This window comes from Ascaphus truei, unplaced genomic scaffold, assembly GCF_040206685.1.
Source record: "Ascaphus truei isolate aAscTru1 unplaced genomic scaffold, aAscTru1.hap1 HAP1_SCAFFOLD_622, whole genome shotgun sequence".
Lineage (NCBI taxonomy): Eukaryota > Metazoa > Chordata > Amphibia > Anura > Ascaphidae > Ascaphus > Ascaphus truei.
The window spans coordinates 146,955-168,208 of NW_027456955.1; the positions used below are offsets into that span (position 1 = coordinate 146,955).

The 21,254-nt window shown below is 52.5% G+C and overlaps 1 protein-coding gene across 3 annotated transcripts in view; it reads left to right on the plus strand.

Moving 5' to 3' along the window:
- Window positions 1-17,225, plus strand: part of MTX1 (metaxin 1) — a 36,529-nt gene extending 19,304 nt beyond the window's left edge. Inside the window, exons 1-8 of one of the 3 annotated variants that reach the window (XM_075584503.1) lie at window positions 5,683-5,834; window positions 10,139-10,208; window positions 10,443-10,522; window positions 12,833-12,925; window positions 13,476-13,658; window positions 14,980-15,056; window positions 16,244-16,398; window positions 16,861-17,225. In XM_075584503.1, coding sequence (XP_075440618.1) covers window positions 5,754-5,834; window positions 10,139-10,208; window positions 10,443-10,522; window positions 12,833-12,925; window positions 13,476-13,658; window positions 14,980-15,056; window positions 16,244-16,398; window positions 16,861-17,084 — 963 coding nt within the window. In that variant the 5' untranslated portion in view covers window positions 5,683-5,753 and the 3' untranslated portion in view covers window positions 17,085-17,225. Of the gene's footprint in view, window positions 1-5,682; window positions 5,835-9,181; window positions 9,360-10,138; window positions 10,209-10,442; window positions 10,523-12,832; window positions 12,926-13,475; window positions 13,659-14,979; window positions 15,057-16,243; window positions 16,399-16,860 lie in introns of those variants that run through there. The other 2 variants (XM_075584505.1, XM_075584504.1) reach the window with 2 other exon arrangements.
- Window positions 17,226-21,254: the final 4,029 nt, after the last annotated feature.

Below are 21,254 nucleotides of genomic sequence, written 5' to 3' on the forward strand. Positions count from 1 at the left end.
CGAGCTGAACGGGCTATTGCGGCTAAATATAAACGGTCACACGGGCTGGAATACCCCTATGTCCCTGAACCTCTGATGAGGGAAATAGAGGACAATAGAGAAAGGTGGCTTCGTAATGATATTGAGTACTATATCGTTAATAAGGGAGGAGCCATTACGGGAGTCCAGGCTGAGCAGAGGGTCTCCCAACTCATGCGGGTCTGGAAAATAGGGCGCAGAGTGTATGTGCACAAGGTGGTGTATTGCAATGAGCGAGGATTGCCCCGAGAATTTAGTGTAACCGTCAATGATGCAGCGGGGCGGGAGGTGAAGAAACCAGACCCTCGACACTACTATTAGGTCCGTCTAGGAGTGGTCTGCCTTTTTCTTTGACGCTCTCTGCTGGTCAGTAGGCGTATATTCTGTCATTATTATGTGAAGTGATAATGTTTAAACGCTAAGTTTGTGTGTTCTTTTTCAGTGTTTCCTGGAGCAAGGTACACCAAATTTAGGCCCAGCCGGGACGGTGGGGATTCACCAGGGGGAGTATATAGCCATGCATAATAATGGTATATTGCTTTCCTCTCTGTTGGCAGTAAGTCCTGGTAAGTACAGGTATGCCAGCAGTAGTTATGAAGGTTTTCCCTCACACCATGGTGAGGTGCCCTATGTATGGAGGGGAGTGGCTGTATGCTCTGAGTCCCTGGATAGTGACATCAGGGATGCGCCTGCCTCCTGAAGTATATAAGGCACAACACAGTTAGTTACAGTGTGTTCTAGCAGCTGTGGAAAGCTGTTGGGAAGTTGTATTTTCCTGAATAAGGGATTGTAGGAACACTTTGTGACCCTAGTGACGTAACTAGAGGTCCAGGTTGACCAATCAGCCTGTCTGAGCCACTCTGTGTCCAGGGACCTGGCGCAGAGAGGATCTCCCTAGGAGAAGAGGGAATCCCACTTCAATTTAGGAGGGCGTACCTGGCGAAGGGACAGCACGGAGTGATGTGCGGCTAGAGCCGGCAGCTGCATGGGGCAGTCTGCTACATCACCGTCTACAATAAAGATGACCTTGTTAACGATACCCCCACTGTGTGAGTGTGAAGTTACTCAGCAGTGGATGGCACCAACCAGAAGGAGTTCCTCACCAGGACCATCTCCCTGCGGAAGCATAGACCCTGATGAGGTGGAGGCGCTGCACATGATGTAAGTTGAACTCGCACCCACTACCTCAGATACCTGTCCTGCTGGAAATCCCCTACTAATAGGGTGACCAGATTTTGAAAATGAAAAACCGGGACACATTTTTTTTTTTTTAAATATATATAACAGTTTATTTATTGTAGTACACTTATACTTTACTACCATTAGAGAGAGTGTGTGTGTGTGTGTGTACACCTCAATAATCGAACAAAAAAAAACCCAGATGTGAATGATTCTGAACCCATTAACCAGTGTCTGGATGCCCCCTCTTCACAATTTCTAAAAGCAGCAATCCCGCCTGGGATCTTACCTGATCCGCAGTCCCTCAAGGTACTATACTGGAAGGGAGGTGTTCCCTACCTGTCTTCCGATGTCTCCCGCGTGAAACTTGAGTCAGATCTGGAAGAAAGCAGAGTAGGTTACTTCAGTGTAGGTATACGGCAGTTAAGATAAGACAGAGGGTGAGGGAGACAGGGAGGGAGGGCGAGGGAGGGAGACAAGGATGGAGGGAGACAAGGATGGAGGGAGACAGGGAGGGAGGGAGACAGGGAGGGAGGGAGACAGGGAGGAAGGGAGACAGGGAGGGAGGGAGGGCGGGAGGGAGGGCGGGAGGGAGGGAGTGCGGGAGACAGAAAGGGAGACAGGGAGGGAGGGCGGGAGGGAGGGTGAGGGAGGGAGACAGGGAGGGAGGGAGACAGGGAGGGAGGGCGAGGGAGGGAGACAGGGAGGGAGACAGGAAGGGAGGGCGAGGGAGGGAGACAGACAGGAAGGGAGGGCGAGGGAGGGAGACAGACAGGAAGGGAGGGCGAGGGAGGGAGACAGACAGGGAGGGAGGGCGAGGAAGGGAGGGCGAGGGAGGGAGACAGACAGGAAGGGAGGGCGAGGGAGGGAGACAGACAGGAAGGGAGGGCGAGGAAGACAGACAGGGAGGGAGAGGGAGGGAGGGCGAGGGAGGGAGGGCGATTGAGGGAGACAGACAGGGAGGGAGGGAGGGCGAGGGAGGGCGAGGGAGGGAGACAGGGAGGGAGGGCGAGGGAGGGAGAGAGACAGGGAGGGAGAGACAGGGAGGGAGAGACAGGGAGGGTGAGACAGGGAGGGAGAGACAGGGAGGGAGAGACAGGGAGGGAGAGACAGGGAGGGTGAGACAGGAAGGGTGAGACAGGGAGGGTGAGACAGGGAGGGAGAGACAGGGAGGGAGGGTGAGACAGGGAGGGAGGGAGGGTGAGACAGGGAGGGAGGGAGGAAGGGAGGGAGGGTGAGACAGGGAGGGAGGGTGAGACAGGGAGGGAGGGTGGAGGGTGAGACAGGGAGGGAGGGAGGGTGAGACAGGGAGGGAGGGTGAGACAGGGAGGGAGGGAGGGAGGGAGGGTGAGACAGGGAGGGAGGGAGGGTGAGACAGGGAGGGAGGGAGGGTGAGACAGGGAGGGAGGGAGGAAGGGTGAGACAGGGAGGGAGGGAGGGAGGGTGAGACATGGAGGGAGGTAGGGTGAGACAGGGAGGGAGGGAGGGTGAGACAGGGAGGGAGGGAGGAAGGGTGAGACAGGGAGGGAGGGAGGGAGGGTGAGACATGGAGGGAGGTAGGGTGAGACAGGGAGGGAGGGAGGGTGAGACAGGGAGGGAGGGAGGGTGCGACAGGGAGGGAGGGAGGGTGAGACAGGGAGGGAGGGTGAGACAGGGAGGGAGGCAGGGGGTGAGACAGGGGGTGAGACAGGGAGGGAGGCAGGGGGTGAGACAGGGAGGGAGGCAGGGGGTGAGACAGGGAAGGATGGAGACAGGGGGTGAGACAGGGAAGGATGGAGACAGGGGGTGAGACAGGGAAGGATGGAGACAGGGGGTGAGACAGGGAAGGATGGAGACAGGGGGTGAGACAGGGAAGGAGGGAGGGTGAGACAGGGAAGGAGGGAGGGTGAGACAGGGAGGGAGGGAGGGTGAGACAGGGAGGGAGGGTGAGACAGGGAGGGAGGGAGGGTGAGACAGGGAGGGAGACAGGGAGGGAGACAGGGTGAGACAGGGAGGGAGGGAGACAGGGAGGGAGACAGGGAGGGAGACAGGGAGGGAGGTAGACAGGGGGTGAGACAGGGAGGGAGGGAGACAGGGTGAGACAGGGAGGGAGGGAGACAGGGTGAGACAGGGAGGGAGGGAGACAGGGTGACACAGGGAGGGAGACAGGGAGGGAGACAGGGTGAGACAGGGTGGGAGGGAAGGAGGGAGACAGGGTGGGAGGGAAGGAGGGAGACAGGGTGGGAGGGAAGGAGGGAGACAGGGTGGGAGACAGGGTGGGAGGGAAGGAGGGAGACAGGGTGGGAGGGAGACAGGGTGGGAGGGAAGGAGGGAGACAGGGTGGGAGGGAAGGAGGGAGACAGGGTGGGAGGGAAGGAGGGAGACAGGGTGGGAGGGAAGGAGGGAGACAGGGTGAGAGGGAAGGAGGGAGACAGGGTGGGGGAGAGAGAGGGAGGGAGAGAGAGGGAGGGAGAGAGACACACACCCACTGACACACACACACACACACACACACACTGATACACACACACACACACACACACTGATACACCCCCCCCCCCCACTGATACACACACCCCCCCACTGATACACCCCCCCCACTGATACACACACACACACACACACCCACACACACACCCCCACTGATACACACACACACACCCACTGATACACACACACACACCCACTGATACACACACACCCACTGATACACACACACACCCACTGATACACCCACTGATACACCCACCCACTGATACACACACACACACACTGATACACACACACCCACTGATACACACACACACCCACTGATACACCCACTGATACACACACACACACACCCACACCCACTGATACACACACACCCACTGATACACACACACATCCACTGATACACACACACACCCACTGATACACACTACACCCCCCCACTGATACACACACACACACTGATACACACACCCACTGATACACCCACCCACTGATACACACACACACAGATACACACACCCACACAGATACACACACACACACACACAGATACACACACACACACACACACACTGATACACATACACACATACACACTGATACACATACACACACACACACACACACACACTGATACACATACACACACACACACCCACTGATACACACACTGATACACACACACAGATACACCCCGCTTCCCCCTGCACCGCCCGCCAGCCCCTGCACCTCCCGCGACCGCGCAGCAACCACTGCCCGCCCCCGAGCCCATCTCCCACACCAAGGGGACGGGGGGAAGTGAGCGCCGGGGGGCAAAGCTGTGAGCGCCGATGGGCAATGGTGGGAGTGCCGATGGGCAAAGGTGGGAGCGCCGGAGGGGCAATGGTGGGAGCGCCGGGGGGGGCAATGGTGGGAGCGCCGGGGGGGCAATAGTGGGAGTGCCGGGGGGGCAATAGTGGGAGCGCCGGGGGGGCAATAGTGGGAGCGCCGGGGGGGGCAATGGTGGGAGCGCCGGGGGGGGGCAATGGTGGGAGCGCCGGGGGGTCAATGGTGGGAGCGCCGGGGGGGGCAATGCTGGGAGCGCCAGGGGGGGCAATGCTGGGAGCGCCGGGGGGGGGGCAATGCTGGGAGCGCCGGGGGGGGCAAAGGTACAAGGTGGTACAAAGGCAGGTGCACCCCCGCTACCACCTCCTATTACCCCCCCTGGCTGGGACCCGGGACAGAAGGGGGACACTCACCGCGCACAGAGGAGCCGGGTGCGGGAAGACACGTGTGCTCTGCACAAAGCGGAAGTCCCGCCCCGGGCTTCCTCTGACCTGCCTGCAACCAATCCCCTGCGGGCCGGCCGGCATTCTAAGTCCCGCCCCCGGCATTCTCCTTCATTCAGTCTCCCCGGCAACATTCACACACACTTAGAAAATACTTACCGGCCGCCGCATTCTCCTCACCGCCGCTGCCCTGCAATACCGGGACCAGGGACAAAAACAGGGACAAAAACCGGGACAGACTTAAACCGGGACAGGACACAAAAAAACGGGACTGTCCCGGTAAAACCGGTACGAATGGTCACCCTACCTACTAACATCAAGCGGGAGACTCAGGAGTTCTGTTGCCTACAGGTGCACCACCAAACACACACGTAATGGGGAGGTTGGTTATTAGAGTACCAGGGCCAATGTGAGATTGGGGGGGGGGGGGGGGGAAACCCGTTACATGTGTAACATTACTTTTATACTGTAATCATATTCTGTGTAACATTACTTTTATATTGTAATCATATTCTGTGTATCTGTGTAACATTACTTTTATATTGTAATCATATTCTGTGTATCTGTAACATTACTTTTATACTGTAATCATACTGTGTAACATTACTTTTATACTGTAATCATATTCTGTGTAACATTACTTCTATACTGTAATCGTACTCTGTAACATTACTCGGGGTGCCGAAGGCTTTAGGACCCTGCAGACCGGGGAAGGCCACGGACCGCACCGTGCCAGGATCACGTCATGTGACCCGGAAGGGGGGCGGAAGGTTACAAGGAGGCGGTGTAGGCACTTCCGGGTGTCACCTGGCAAAGATGGCGGCGCCCATGGAGCTGTACTGCTGGAAAGGGGACTGGGGGCTTCCGTCAGTGGACGTGGATTGCCTGACTGTGCTGGTAGGAAACCCAGAGGCTGAGCCCGGCTGTGACTGCGGGGAGACCCGGCACAGCCATTACTAACGGGGGAGAGAGAGGTGAGGGGAGTGGGGACAGAAGTGGGAGACAGGATGAGGGGGCAGAGTAGGGAGACAGGGTGAGGGGGCAGAGAGGGAGACAGGTTAGAGGGGGAGACAGGGTGAGGGGAGAGACAGGGTGAGGGGGGACGGGGTGAGGGGGAGCAGGGGAGGACAGGGTGAGGGGGGAGACAGGGTGAGGGAAGTGACGGGGTGAGGGAGGGGACAGGGTGGGGGGAGACGGTGAGGGGGAGACGGTGAGGGGGCAGAGGGGAGAGACAGGGCGAGGGGGCAGAGGGGGGACACTGGGTGAGGGGGACAGACAGGGGGGAAACAGACGGTGGGGGGAGACAGGGTTGGGGGCAGAGGGGAGAGACAGGGTGAGGGGGACACTGGGTGGGGGAGACAGACAGATGGGAGACAGACAGAGGGGGGGAGGTGAGGGAGACAGAGGGGGGAGACTGGGTGAGGGAGACAGAAGGAGGGGGAGACTGGGTGAGGGAGATTGGGTGAGGGAGACAGAGGGAGGGGGAGACTGGGTGAGGGAGACAGAGGGAGGGGGAGACTGGGTGAGGGAGACAGAGGGGGGAGAATGGGTGAGGGAGACAGAGGGGGGGAGACTGGGTGAAGGAGACAGAGGGGGGGAGACTGGGTGAAGGAGACAGAGGGAGGGGGAGACTGGGTGAGGGAGACAGAGGGATGGGGAGACTGGGTGAGGGAGACAGAGGGAGGGGGAGACTGGGTGAGGGAGACAGGGAGGAGGAGACTAGGTGGGTGAGGGGGGAGACTGGGTGAGGGGGGAGACTGGGTGAGGGGGGAGACTGGGTGAGGGGGCTGTGGGGGAGACCGGGTGAGGGGGCTGTGGGGGAGACAGGGTGAGGGGGCTGTGGGGGAGACAGGGTGAGGGGGCTGTGGGGGAGACAGGGTGAGGGGGCTGTGGGGGAGACAGGGTGAGGGAGCAGGGGGGTGACAGGGTGAGGGGGAGCAGGGAGGAGATGGTGAGAGGACAGGGTGGGGGGACAGAGGGGGGAGACAGGGTGAGGGGGCTGTGGGGGGACAGAGGTGGGAGACAGGGTGAGGGGGCAGTGGGAGGGGGCAGTGGGGGACAGAGGAGGGAGACGGGGAGACGGGGTGAGGGGTCAGAGGGGGGAGACAGGGTGAGGGGGCGGGGGGGAGACAGGGTGAGGGGGCGGGGGGGAGACAGGGTGAGGGGGCGGGGGGGAGACAGGGTGAGGGGGCGGGGGGGAGACAGGGTGAGGGGGCGGGTGGGAGACAGGGTGAGGGGGCGGGGGGAGACAGGGTGAGGGGGCGAGACAGGGTGAGGGGGCGGGTGGGAGACAGGGTGAGGGGGCGGGGGGGAGACAGGGTGAGGGGGCGGGGGGGACAGGGTAAGGTGGCGGGGGGGGGACAGGGTAAGGGGGCGGGGGGAGACAGGGTAAGGGTGGAGGGTGAAGGAGCAGGGGGGAGACAGGGTGAGGGGAGCAGGGGGGAAACAGGGTGAGGGGGGGCAGGGAGGAGATGGTGGGAGGCAGGGCAGGGAGGAGATGGTGGGAGGCAGGGGGAGACAGGAGGGAGACATGGTTTGGGGGGAGGGTGAGGGGAGCAGGGGGGAGACAGGGTGAGGGGGGACCGAGGAAGGAGACAGGGTGAGGGGGAGCAGGGGGGTTGAGGGGAGCAGGGGGAGGCGGGGGGAAGATGGGGCATGGGGGAGACAGGGTGATGGGGGCAGGGAATAGACAGGATGTGGGGAGAAGGGGCAGCAGAAGAGGAGAGGTGTTATAATATAATTTGTGTATTGGGTGCACACCCTCCATACTGTACACAGCAATACAAGCGTAAGGAGCTTACAATCTAATTGTAATGTGTGGGGCTCTGGTGGATGGGGACTTCCATGGGCTGGGAGGGGGAGAGCTGACATGTCCCCTAAACACGTGCACATCTCCGGCTCTCACCTTCCACATCCATAAACCCAAAGGGTTAAGGCTCCATTGGGTATTGTAGGAGGCTGTTCGGTGTCACACATCCAGAAGTGACCGTGCTCTTGTCTGATGGCACAGTCTGGCTCTGTGTTGTTGGATATTGACGGCTTGTTCTGATAACATTGTAATTAAAGCAGGATGTAACATATGGTGTGTTGTGTGTGTACGGTTAGGGGACACTTTGCTTCTGGCCACAGCAGGGTGAAGATCCTGAGAGGTGGAGACAGACTGTACAGCAAGATTGTTAGTTTTATTTGTAATATACATTTAAGTGTCTGGCAGGGTGCAGGTAATCATACTCTGGGTAACATTGCTCAGAGGTATACCTGCAGGCAATACTAATGAGATGTTCATTTCTCTTCCTTTTATCAATCAAAGCTTGAAGCCGGCGCTGCCCAAAACCCTGCCTGGTAATTGTGTCAATAGTATGAAATCCAATGAACAAGTTTCTTGTATCTGTCAGACGCCATTGCGTAAATGCAGTATTCTTGTACACAGAGCGATAGTCTATTAGTAGAGCAGGATGTGAAATGAGCAGTGGTAATTGCGGTGGTTCATGATGTGCTTGCCATGTTTGCACAGAGCCGGATCATGTTCTGCAGCCTCGGTGCTGGATTCTGACAGCTTGGGAACTAACCAGTAGTGTGTGTGTGTGAGCCCAGGAGAGCAGGCACACATGGCCCCAGAGCCTGCTCTTTGGAAGGATATGAAAGATTTCCTGCCTGTCTGTGTTTGCAGAAAGGGTTTATGTGGCAACAGGTCCTGCTCCTGTCAGTGGGTGGGCAATACTTTTATACGGGCAGAAAATCCGAAGCCAAAACTTGCATCGCTTGGAAAGAAGTTATCAAAGACCTCATTGTGCAGGAAGCTGTCTGCCTTCCACACACCAGGAGCAGCTTCAACTCACTCAGTTTCATACGAAGTCATTCGACTTCAACTGGTTAAGGAAAACGGTAAATAATGGAAACATTTCTTTTTTTTTAAATGGCAAAATGAAATTGCAGTCAGGGCTGACGATGTATTTTCATCTGTTTTGCTGCTTGCAATCACACAACCTGGTCTGCCTGGAGAGACGTTAGAACCTTTGGACTGAGATCATTGTTTAAAAGCCGAGTTCCGCTCGGGATCTTTCCGTTCTCATCTCTTGATCTCATTTCCAGAGATGGACAATGCATTACTTTTTGAAGTGAAACTTCTTTAGCGGCACCTAGAACATGAGCAAAATTCAGCGGCAGTGAATGGAGTTGATGGGAACGGAAGTCAGTGGTGACGGAAGTGACGTAACTGCTGGCGGAAAGGCCATCAGCAACATTCACTGCCACTGAATTTTGCCAGCTTCCACCATCAGGAGGAGGACACACACACACCCGTGACTGAGCCTCCGATCATGCCCTCCAAATTGTGGAGAAGGCGGCTGTAATATTCTGCGTGCTATAGACTCACCGCACGTGTTCTGAGCGCCCTATTTTCAGATGGAAATCATACACAAGGTATACATTAGATAAGGCGTTTCGCAGGCCACAGAACCACAGGAACTCTCTCCTTGTCATTCAGAGCAGGAAACCCCATCCAAAGCCACACGATTTAATTGCAGAGGCTGCTGAGTTGGCAGCCAAAAGCTCCTCTTATTCTGCGTCGTCGTTTGCAAGAATCTATATTCCATCCGTTCCATCCATGACATCATTAGCCACAGAAAAGAAACTCAACGGGATCCATTGAGTGGAAGCCAAAGCCAATCCAGCCTGTCTCTGCTGTTGGTGTATCAGTCTCTGTGTGCTGATCCAGCCTGTCTCTGCTGTATGGTGTGTCAGTCTCTGTGTGCTGATCCAGCCTGTCTCTGCTGTATGGTGTATCAGTCTCTGTGTGCTGATCCAGCCTGTCTCTGCTGTATGGTGTGTCAGTCTCTGTGTGCTGATCCAGCCTGTCTCTGCTGTGTGGTGTGTCAGTCTCTGTGTGCTGATCCAGCCTGTCTCTGCTGTATGGTGTATCAGTCTCTGTGTGCTGATCCAGCCTGTCTCTGCTGTATGGTGTGTCAGTCTCTGTGTGCTGATCCAGCCTGTCTCTGCTGTATGGTGTGTCAGTCTCTGTGTGCTGATCCAGCCTGTCTCTGCTGTATGGTGTGTCAGTCTCTGTGTGCTGATCCGGTCTGTCTCTGCTGTGTCAGTCTCTCGGTGTTCTGATAATTCTAATCTTTTCTCACCACCATGACCATAATAAAATGAAAGGTTTCCTATCTGCGTGTCACTAAATGTTGCCTTCTCCTTTTCAGACCTACGCAAAGTTCTCTGGAGCGCCTCTGAAGGTGCATAAGATCTCAAACCCGTGGAGCAGCCCTTCAGGTAAGATCAGATACTGTGAGGTTATAGAAACATTATTGCTGCAGCTAGGGTGTGCAACCGGAGTACAGGAGCAGAAGTGGGACGCTCCATCTCGTGTGCATCTGCATGTCAAAAGGTTAGTGTTCATTTCATTGAGTTAAAGGGGGCTGAGTGTTATTTTGTTATTGCATCTGTCAGCAACATGCTTATATGTCCGCGTTTCATAAAGACACACGGCTCCATCACTTCTTGCAGGTCGTCTCCCCGCTCTAAAGACGCAGGATGAAGGGGTCCTGTTCCAGACGAGCAGAATTATTACCTATCTCAGGAAACAGGTGAGCGCGCTGATCAGAATCATGTATGATGGGATACAGACCTCAACCCCGAGTGCAGAAGGAACCAGCAAACCAGAGCCAGGAACACACGCCCAGCGCGTGCATACACACAGCCCAGCGCACGCACACAGCCCATCGCACGCACACAACCCAGCGCACGCACACAACCCAGCGCGCATACACGCAGCCCAGCGCACGCACACAACCCAGCGCGCATACACAGCCCAGCGCACGCACACAACCCAGCGCGCATACACACAGCCCAGCGCACGCACACAACCCAGCGCGCACACAAATACAGCCCAGGGCGTGCCCACAGCCCAGTGTGTGCCCCCAGCACACACAGCCCAGCGCACGCACACAGCCCAGCGCACGCACACAGCCCAGCGCACGCACACAGCCCAGCGCACGCACACAACCCAGCGCGCATACACACAGCCCAGCGCACGCACACAACCCAGCGCGCACACAAATACAGCCCAGGGCGTGCCCACAGCCCAGTGTGTGCCCCCAGCACGCACACAGCCCAGCGCACGCACACAGCCCAGCGCACGCACACAACCCAGCGCACGCACACAACCCAGCGCGCATACAAGCAGCCCAGCGCACACACACAACCCAGCGCGCATACACAGCCCAGCGCACGCACACAACCCAGCGCGCATACACACAGCCTAGCGCACGCACACAACCCAGCGCGCATACACACAGCCCAGCGCACGCACACAAATACAGCCCAGCGCGTGCCCACAGCCCAGTGTGTGCCCCCAGCGCGTGCCCACAGCCCAGCGCTTGCCCACAGCCCAGCGCGTGCCCACAGCCCAGCACGTGTGCCCCCAGCACACACAGCCCAGCGCGTGCCCACAGCCCAGCACGTGTGCCCCCAGCACGTGTGCCCCCAGCACACACAGCCAACATGGAAGACCACTCTGTGATGAGATATGGTGTTTTGAAGTAATGCATTGGGTAAGTTGCAAGACTACACCTCCCAGCATCCAATGCTTCCACATAAGGGAGACTGCAATAAGTGGCATTGCCGTACTGAAGCAGGTTTATAGACCTGCATTAGTACACTAATGCAGAGGACAAAGCTTTCTCAGGAGGGTTGGTATAGACACGCTGTATTATCAGGCATGTCCAGAAGTAGGCATTTTCCGCCAAGGCATAAAAGTTTCTTTAGTAATGACTCGAGCATTTGAGATCTATACAAAAACTGCTTTAATTCTGTGACCCGTTCTGTGACCCAGCGATGACGCGTCTCGCTTTCCAGTTACCTCGGTCCATGTTACCCAGCGACGACGCGTCTCGCTTTCCATTTACCTCGGTCCGAGTTACCCAGCGACGACGCGTCTCGCTTTCCATTTACCTCGGTCCGAGTTACCCAGCGACGACGCGTCTCGCGTTTCATTTACCTTGGTCCGAGTTACCCAGCGACGACGCGTCTCGCGTTTCATTTACCTCAGTCCGAGTTACTCAGCAACGTGGCATCTCGCATTCCATTTACCTCAGTCCGAGTTACTCAGCAACGTGGCATCTCGCATTCCATTTACCTCAGTCCGAGTTACTCAGCAACGTGGCATCTCGCATTCCATTTACCTCGGTCCGAGTTACCCAGCGACGACGCGTCTCGCGTTTCATTTACCTCGGTCCGAGTTACCCAGCGATGACGCGCCTCGTGTTTCATTTACCTCGGTTACTCAGACAGCCAGGTGTGAAATCTCACCCTTTTTATATTTAGTCTGTACGCAAGCACTTGGAAAGAGGAAGCCTTGTTCCAGGCCCGTGTCCTAAAGGGCAGTAACTATCAATGCAGCTGCCCAGGTTCTCGGAACTGAAGCGGGTTTTCCTAACCTGTGCGTACAAAGCTCCATGGAAAAGCAAAGCACGCCAGTCCAGACAAAGAACACACACAATCTTTGTATCCTGAGGTGTAGAGCAAAGCTGCACATTCTATTGCAAGGGAAAATAACCCCCGCAGTGCCACAGAAATACTTGGTAAAACCATTTCTGTGGTTTCAAATGACGTTAATAAGAAAGGCCCCAGTTCCATGTTTCCAGGGCTTTGGTGTAAGAATAAAGACGCGCACACTTGTGCTTTATGCTGCAGCGTACTTATTGCTTAGAGAGGAGGGAACAACTAGAAGTACTCCAGACTGACCACAAAGCCCCACGTTGTTTGGGGGGGGAAAGATACCATTGGAAACCGGAAGTGTAATCGAGTTATGTGAAGATTCAGCGTTTAGCGTCATTTCTAGCTGTATGCTTTATAACGACTCTGTAAACCTCTCTCTTCATTCACTTATCCTGCAGAAATACAATGCAGACTACGACCTCTCAGCCAGACAGGGAGCTGATACTCTGGCGTTCATCTCTCTGCTGGAGGAGAAGCTGCTACCGGCGCTGGTAAGTGCAAGAAACAAGGCCACGCTTGGCACTACCAAAGGAGGCTTTCGCAGCAAGGGAAGCTAAGCTCCTGTACCAACTCATTCCACCCCCACTGATAGTGTGTACGGCGGCTGCTGCTGCTGCATTCCGCACCCGCGAGCAAGACAAAAACACATGACCAACTACCTACATCACGGGCGGGCAACGCCTGTCCTCAAGGGCCACCAACAGGTCAGGTTTTCAGGATATCCCTGCTTCAGCACACGTGGCTCACAGTCACTGGTTGAGCCACCTGTGCTGAAGCAGGGATATCTGGAAAACCTGACCTGTTGGTGGCCCTTGAGGATAGGAGTTGCCTGCCCCTGACATAAATCCACAAAGAATAGATACAAAGTAGCTGCTGAATACAGAAATGAATTCTGATTTGAAACCACACAGAACTGTCGGTGCACGGTGGAAGTACTTTTAGTGAGCGCTGTATTGTTACCATGTCCCTGCGCGTTATCGCGAAGGGCGCGCGCTCTCCCTGCGCGTTATCGCAACGGCCACGCATTCTCCCTGCTTGCAGATTCACACCTTCTGGGTGGACGCCAAGAACTACGTTGAGCACACGCGGAAATGGTACGCCGAATCCATCCCTTTCCCCCTGAACTTCTTCCTCCCCAACCAAATGCACAAGAGATACCTGGAGCGGCTACACCTGATCCGGGGGGAGAGCTGGCGGGAGGATGATGAAGAGCTGGAGAAACAGGTGGGAGAAGCAGCGGCCGGAGCTGCTCGGTGATACAGTGGGAGGGAAGACGCAATATTCACATTTCCGGGAGTATGTATGGGAGAATGGCAGGAATGTGCTGGCGGTTTCCGTACACTTCCACGGTGCTATTAGAGAAAACAGCACATCAATAAATATATTTTATTTATAAAATGTTTTATCAGGAAATAATACATTGAGTTACTTCTAATTTTCAAGTATGTCCTGGGCACAGAGTTATGATAACAATAAATGGTTACATTAAATTAACAGGCGTTATACATTTAATTTGCAGAAATTTCATGGACAGTTAGAGATAATGAATGATTATGGGCATAACCGTTAGACAATGTTAAAATTGTGTTAGGAGAGGTAGGATAGGCCTGCAATGTGCTGTGTTAGGAGAGGTAGGATAGGTCTGCAATGTGCTGTGTTATTAGAGGTAGGATAGGCCTGCAATGTGCTGTGTTAGAAGAGGTAGGATAGGCCTGCAATGTGCTGTGTTAGGAGAGGTAGGATAGGCCTGCAGTGTGCTGTGTTAGGAGAGGTAGGATATGCCTGCAATATGCTGTGTTAGGATAGGTAGGATAGGCCTGCAATGTGCTGTGTTAGGAGAGGTAGGATAGGCCTGCAATGTGCTGTGTTAGGTGAGGTAGGATAGGCCTGCAATGTGCTGTTAGGATAGGTAGGATAGGCCTGCAATGTGCTGTGTTAGGAGAGGTAGGATAGGCCTGCAATGTGCTGTTTTAGGAGAAGTAAGACAGGCCTGCAGTGTGCTGTTTTAGGAGAGGTAGGATAGGTCTGCAATGTGCTGTTAGGAGAGGTAGGACAGGCTGCAATGTGCTGTGTTAGGAGACTTTACCCAACCCAGGAACTGAGCACCAAACAACTGACACCCATCGGCTGTCTGCCTTTGGGGCGACGTAGATGTAGGCTTAATGGTTCTGCATGAATCAGCGCAGCTTTGCAATTCCTTTGTGAAGGGTAATAAACACCGCGGAGGGCGAGGCTGACAACGCAGAGCAGCAAGAAAGCCCCGATGTTAACCCTTAGCATGCTGTTTCTGCGCAGAGGGGAGCAGCTCTTGGGGAACGCTTTCAGATGTCCGCCTTTGGGGCGACACCGACTGAAGGGGTTCTCATTAGAGGCTCAGTCAACATTTCTTTATACTGCAGAGGGTTCAGATTGTCAGGAGCCCACACTTGCAGCATTACTTAATAATAATATTAGTACTTTATACTCCTACACGAGGAAGATTATGCAGCTGGTCCCCGTAGTACTGTCTGTATTAAAGTCTGCCATCCCATGTATGTATCTGCAGCTGTACTCGGATGCTGAGGAATGTATGACCCTTCTATCTCAGAGGCTGGGAACAGAGAAATTCTTCTTTGGAGACTCGTAAGTACCTGGAAATTAAACACACTTCTCATTGAGATTCCTCAGTGAGGGACAGCGGGAGATTGTACACACACACGAGATTCCTGCAGTGGGACAGCAGGAGATTGTACATACACACACACACACACACAAGATTCCTGCAGTGTGGGACAGCAGGAGATTGTACACACACGGGATTCCTGCAGTGTGGGGCAGCAGGAGATTGTACACACACACGAGATTCCTGCAGTGTGGGACAGCAGGAGATTGTACACACACGAGATTCCTGCAGTGTGGGGCAGCAGGAGATTGTACACACACACGAGATTCCTGCAGTGTGGGGCAGCAGGAGATTGTACACACACACACGAGATTCCTGCAGTGAGGCGATGAACAGGCAACACGGCCCAATCCTACAAGGAGCTTCTAGTATGGGAGATTTAATCGGGAACAAATACTGTCCCCGTTCCACATCCTCTAACAGTGTGACCGTTTAGTTCAGAACGTGTTTCGTAGTTTTGCTTTGTGTATACAGACAATCGGTCCTACATTTGCAAAGTATTAGCGATCAGTTAGAAATCCGTTTTTATATAACCACAATGCAAATCATTTTAAATATAAAATCAGTCTCCAGATTAAGAGATGAAAGAGAAGGTCTGTTTGTGTTTGTAGGTTATTTAAAGCGGCACAAATATATATATATATATATATATATATATATCTATATATCTATATATATATCTATCAAAAAATAAATAGATGATTACCGTTCTGTGGCTAACGAAATGCTTTTATTTATGCGAGCTTTCGAGATACACTGATCTCTTCTTCCGGCGATGTTACAATGAATGAAGCACTCTTGGAATGTTATCTGTGCTGGTCCTTCCCCCGGTGTGGATGTGGAGATATATATATATATATATATATATATATCACCTGAGAAAAAATATGCATGAAAATGTTTTCATTTCTGCATGGAGGTGCCTCTGACCACATAACCAACACTCCGTTACTGTTCTTGGTCACTCCTGCAACTGGAAACATTTTGTTTATTTTATACACATTTCTAAATTACGAAAATACAGGATTAGTGCAATGTAGCCTGTCGGTGTTTGTGGGAATGAAAGGTATGTCGCACGTCACAATACAGGAGCAGTGTTTGGTGTAAGTGTGTGTCTGGGCTGTCTGACTTTGCCGTTCTCTTGCAGCCCAGCTTCCCTCGATGCCCACATCTTCAGCAATTTAGTGCTTCTCATGAAGGCCAAGATACCCAGCAACAGATTACAGCAGCACTTGAAGTCCTTGAGTAATCTGTGCCATTACTGCACCTCAATCCTTAGCATCTACTTTGACTGGGATGGAGGTAAGAACTCCGCCTCTCTGACCTGGCTGGTCAGTACGGTCACTGCCGGCTTAATAACACCCTCTGTGATTGCACAGCCGTGTTCAGCTAACATCGTCTGTCTCTATATCATGAATTGGAGTTAATAGTTGGAGCTACCGATCTCGTGATCAGGATCTAACTTACAGGAATGGGACAAGGGACAGGAGATTTTCGTGAACAGTTTCAGTAATCCCTCAACGCTCCAGCCCCACTCATTAATATTTGAGCTGCAATAAAGTGAATACGTTACCACCCTAATTATAATATTTACAATACGTTTTTGAAGTTGTGTTTATAGCTTTGTAAATCTGTGTCTGACCTCACAACACACAAGCACAGTAAATCGCGCGCCTCTACCCTCCTGCAAAGCGCGCGCCTCTCCCTATAGATAATTTTGGTGCAACTACCTTTGCTCATCTCACTTTCTCTTTGTGTTCCCAGATGGGATCCCTCGCTCCTCCCCAAAGGCGCCAATCAGCGACCCTCCAGAGTCTGACGAAGACCCCCACAAGCGCCGCAACCAGATCCTCTCGGTGGTGGTGGGGCTTGTGGCCATGGTGGGGTACGCCGTCCTCAGCGGAATAGTCTCCATCCAGCGCGTGGCGTCGGACAACGCTCTGCAGGGGCGCATTATGATGAACGATAACGAGGAAGAGGAGGAATGAAATGGAGGGACTTTGTTTTTTATAACGTCAGCTCACTTCAGGACACTTTGCATTCCTTCCCAATAACCCCGGCAGGTGGGGTGTCCTCACCCTGTTATGGGGCTAAAACATTAAAACCCACCTCGTTTCTGTGCTGCCAAATTCTCTGCCCCTCTTTCTGTGCTTGGTGAGGGGACACTACGGAGATAAGTGGCTCAGAGAGCAACACATGCTGCCTCCTTGAGTGGTTCCTGATGTATTCTACACAATGGTGCAAAATAAGTGCAAGTTTGTCCTTCCCGCGTCACAATGATAAGCAAGGACAGAATATGTGTTGATCGGCATTTGCTCATAATTCCCTAATGTTTGTTCGCTCTAAAGATTATTATGCATCAAAATGGCTGAGCAGCCGTTATCACACCGGCTTTTATAATTTCTTTAGAGAAAGCCGCAAAAAATAAACGCTGTGTAATTTAAAATTGCCAACATACCTGTGTATACACATGGAACCCTTCTTTACTTTCCCTCAGACTATAGAACCTGTCACTGAGGTGGGGGCTGGGTCCTGTAACTTGGGGTGTAATGCTTATAGTGGCGGGGTACACAGAGTGGGAAGCAGGAGTAATTAGACACATCAAAGCTGTAAGGAATTATAACAAACTATATATTACTTTATAATTTTGAACAGGGATACATACACAGGGCTACCACATAACCGCACAGATATATATATATATATATATATTACAGTCACTGCATATTAGTTCACATATCCTGTTGATCAGACAGGGTATTTGTACAATAACCTTTCGTTGGAGCTCTGGAGTCAAACAGATGCAGCTGCTGCTTCTTACAGTTCATGTGAAAATATAGCCTGTGTCCCAATGCAGGGGGATCGCCTTCTTTCCTCTGGCTGTTATTTCTCCTCTTAGCTGTTGCAGGACTCCCTGAGGTGTCGCTGTACAGGCAGTCCTCGGTTATCCGACACAATGCGTTACTCAAAATGGCGTTGGATAGCGAAACGTTGTAAAGCAAAACACGTTTTCCCATAGGAACACTGTTTAAATGAAAGGTTCCGTTCCTGAAGGCATTTTTAACACTAAAATACAACAAATATTTTACACATGCAATAAGATATGCTGCACACACATAAATTATATAGTGTATATACTGTATTATATATAATATAACATAATATATAATATTATATAGTATAATATTATATATATATATATATATATTATAAACAAACAACTTTGCAAAGCGTCGTAAGAGCGTTGGATAAGCCGTTTTGGCGTAAAAATGAACATAGATATGCATTGCATAGCGTTGGATAAGTTATTTGTTGTAAAACGAGGACTGTCTGTACTTTGTACTGGCCAGCAAAATCCCCAGTCTCCTCACTCCATGGATCGGTCAGGCCCTTGCAGAGTGTTCTACAGCAGCCTCACCATATCAAAACAAACTGCCACCCGTCCCCTCAGCAATCCCTTTCCAACTGTCATTCCACTGGCTAAGCACAGTCACATGGTCCAGTGTCATGTAATTCTTAAAGGGGTCATGTCCTGTGCTGATACCAGACACGGGGTTACACACAGCTGAGATAAACAGTTTTATGACATTGATGTACTTTATATAATGTTTGGGTTTCACAGCTTCAAAAACAGTCACAAGTTGCACTACACTAAATATAACATGGAACGGACAGCTGTATCCTGTTACCCGCTCAGTGCCAGGTAACCGCCCCACAACGTGCGTACACACATCCCCGACTTAACCACACACCCCCACGTGACCGCCCCCTAAACTCCTCCCACCCCCCGTGACCAAACGCACCCCTACGTTACCACAAACTGAAACTCACCAAAACGGCTCCCAAATCTCAGGCTAATTGAAGGCCACAACATCCTCAGTTCTGGCATCCTATTGGCTGGACATTTAAATCCCCTTTAAAAACCAGGAAGTGATATTAGTGACTGCCCGGGTACTGTTTTTCAGGGAGTCCCTAGAGCCTGTCTGTCACGGTAGCTTATGACAAGATATAATGAACACCAAATATCTGGGTTGAACTGAACGAGGCTTAGATATAATAAAATATAATTTATTCCTTAAATAAGGTGAACACAGCAATATAGTACAATTAACAGGCAAGAAGATAACACTTACTCAGGGTTGGGGACTGGAGAAGTACCAGCTAGCAATTCTCCATCAATCCAGTGACATTCAAGGTGGAATCAGAAGCACAACTCCAGCAATCCAGTGACATTCCAGGTGGAATCAGAAGCACAACTCCAGCAATCCAGTGACATTCAAGATGGCATCAGAAGCACAACTCCAGCACAACTAAAAACTGTAGGGTTGGCACAGTTTATATACCTGTGCAACCCTATTCTTAATTATCTGTATCCAATCCCTAACGTGGAGACACAGACTAACCCATGCCCTCCAGCTAATTAGCTCATGTGTACTGGGACTCTATGGGTAGCCCCATAATTAAATCAGGGGCAACGATCCGTTTTACTAAATGAAGAATCTGCATTGTCTGTAGGTGTAGACATAACACGTACAAACCACTCCAGTTTAATGATTCTCCGCCCTCAGGTAACAATTAGACTGGCAGAGTTTGTTGATTAATACTTAATCTCTAGACATTGGGTAACAATCAAGGCAGTTACTTTTTGATCACCGTGCTTAGGCTACTCAGCTGGCTGTCCTTCATGACCCATTAGCCTAGCAGATGGCGTCTGCAAAGGAATCTCTGCAGGATTTTATCCCTGCCTTGGGAAACAACATTAAAGGTGAAACATGGGAACAGGGGAACATACATTTTCAAGGTATAACAAGGTGCAAACCTCATCCCTGGACCGCAGTCCAGTTAACCCCTTGTCTCTCTGGTGAGGTCAGGGGATGGTCATATGGGGTGCAACCCCTTTAATACCGGGCCACCCCCTTCTCCCTCTACACCTCCCCTTCTTAATGGGTGACCTGTGGCCCACTGGCCCTAACGGGGAGTGGGGCACTGCTGGCACCATTAATGAACTCAGACTCAGAGGGATAGTCCTGACGTGAAAGTCCATCAGCATTGCTGTTTTCACTACCCTTTTTGTGCTGAATAGTAAACTCAAACTCTTGCAAGGCCAAGCTCCACCTTAGCAACTTGGCATTCTCCCCTGATGCCCTCTGCAGCCAACTCAGGGGGTTGTGGTCTGTGAGGACCGTGAAAGCCCTTCCATACACATAGGGCTGGAGTTTTTTGAGTGCCCACACAATGGCCAAGCACTCTTTCTCAATGGTGGCATAGGCCACCTCTCTGGGAAGTAGTTTTCGGCTGAGGTACACCACAGGCTGCTCTCTACCGTCGTCCCCCACTTGGCTCAACACAGCCCCAATGCCATAGTCCGAGGCATCAGTCTGTATGAGGAAATGTTTCATATAGTCTGGGGCAGCCAGTATGGGGGCCCCAGCAAGAGCAGTTTTCAGTGCCTGGAAAGCAGTTTCACAGGCAGGATTCCAGGTGATAAGCACAGGCAGTTGCTTCTTAGTCAAATCAGTCAGGGGTTTGGCCACGGCGCTGTACTGTGGGACAAACTTCCTATAGTATCCTGCGGTGGCCAAAAATGCCATGACCTGTTTCTTGGTTTTTGGAACAGGCCACTGAACTATGGCTTCTACCTTGGCTGGCTCTGGTTTGAGGTGCCCTCCACCCACCCTGTGCCCTAAGTACAGGACCTCTGCCATCCCTACCATACACTTAGTGGGTTTCAAGGTAAGCCCAGCCTCCCTGATCCTATCTAGCACCGCAGCTACATGTCCTAAATGGGAGTCCCAGGAATTACTAAAGACAGCAATGTCATCTAAGTAAGCCCTGGCATAGCTCTGCATCCCTTCCAGTAACCTATTGACCAGGCGTTGGAAGGTAGCCGGGGCATTCTTCATCCCAAATGGCATCACTAAAAACTCATAGAGGCCACTTGGAGTGATGAATGCTGACTTTTCCCTAGCCTCCAGGGTCAGTGGGATTTGCCAATAGCCTTTGCTCAAATCCATGGTGGTCAGATACTTTGCCCCCGCGAGTTCATCCAGTAACTCATCCATGCGGGGCATGGGGTAGGCATCTGACACCATCCCAGCATTTAGCAAGCGGTAGTCCACACAAAACCGGGTGGTCTGGTCCTTCTTAGGGACTAGAAC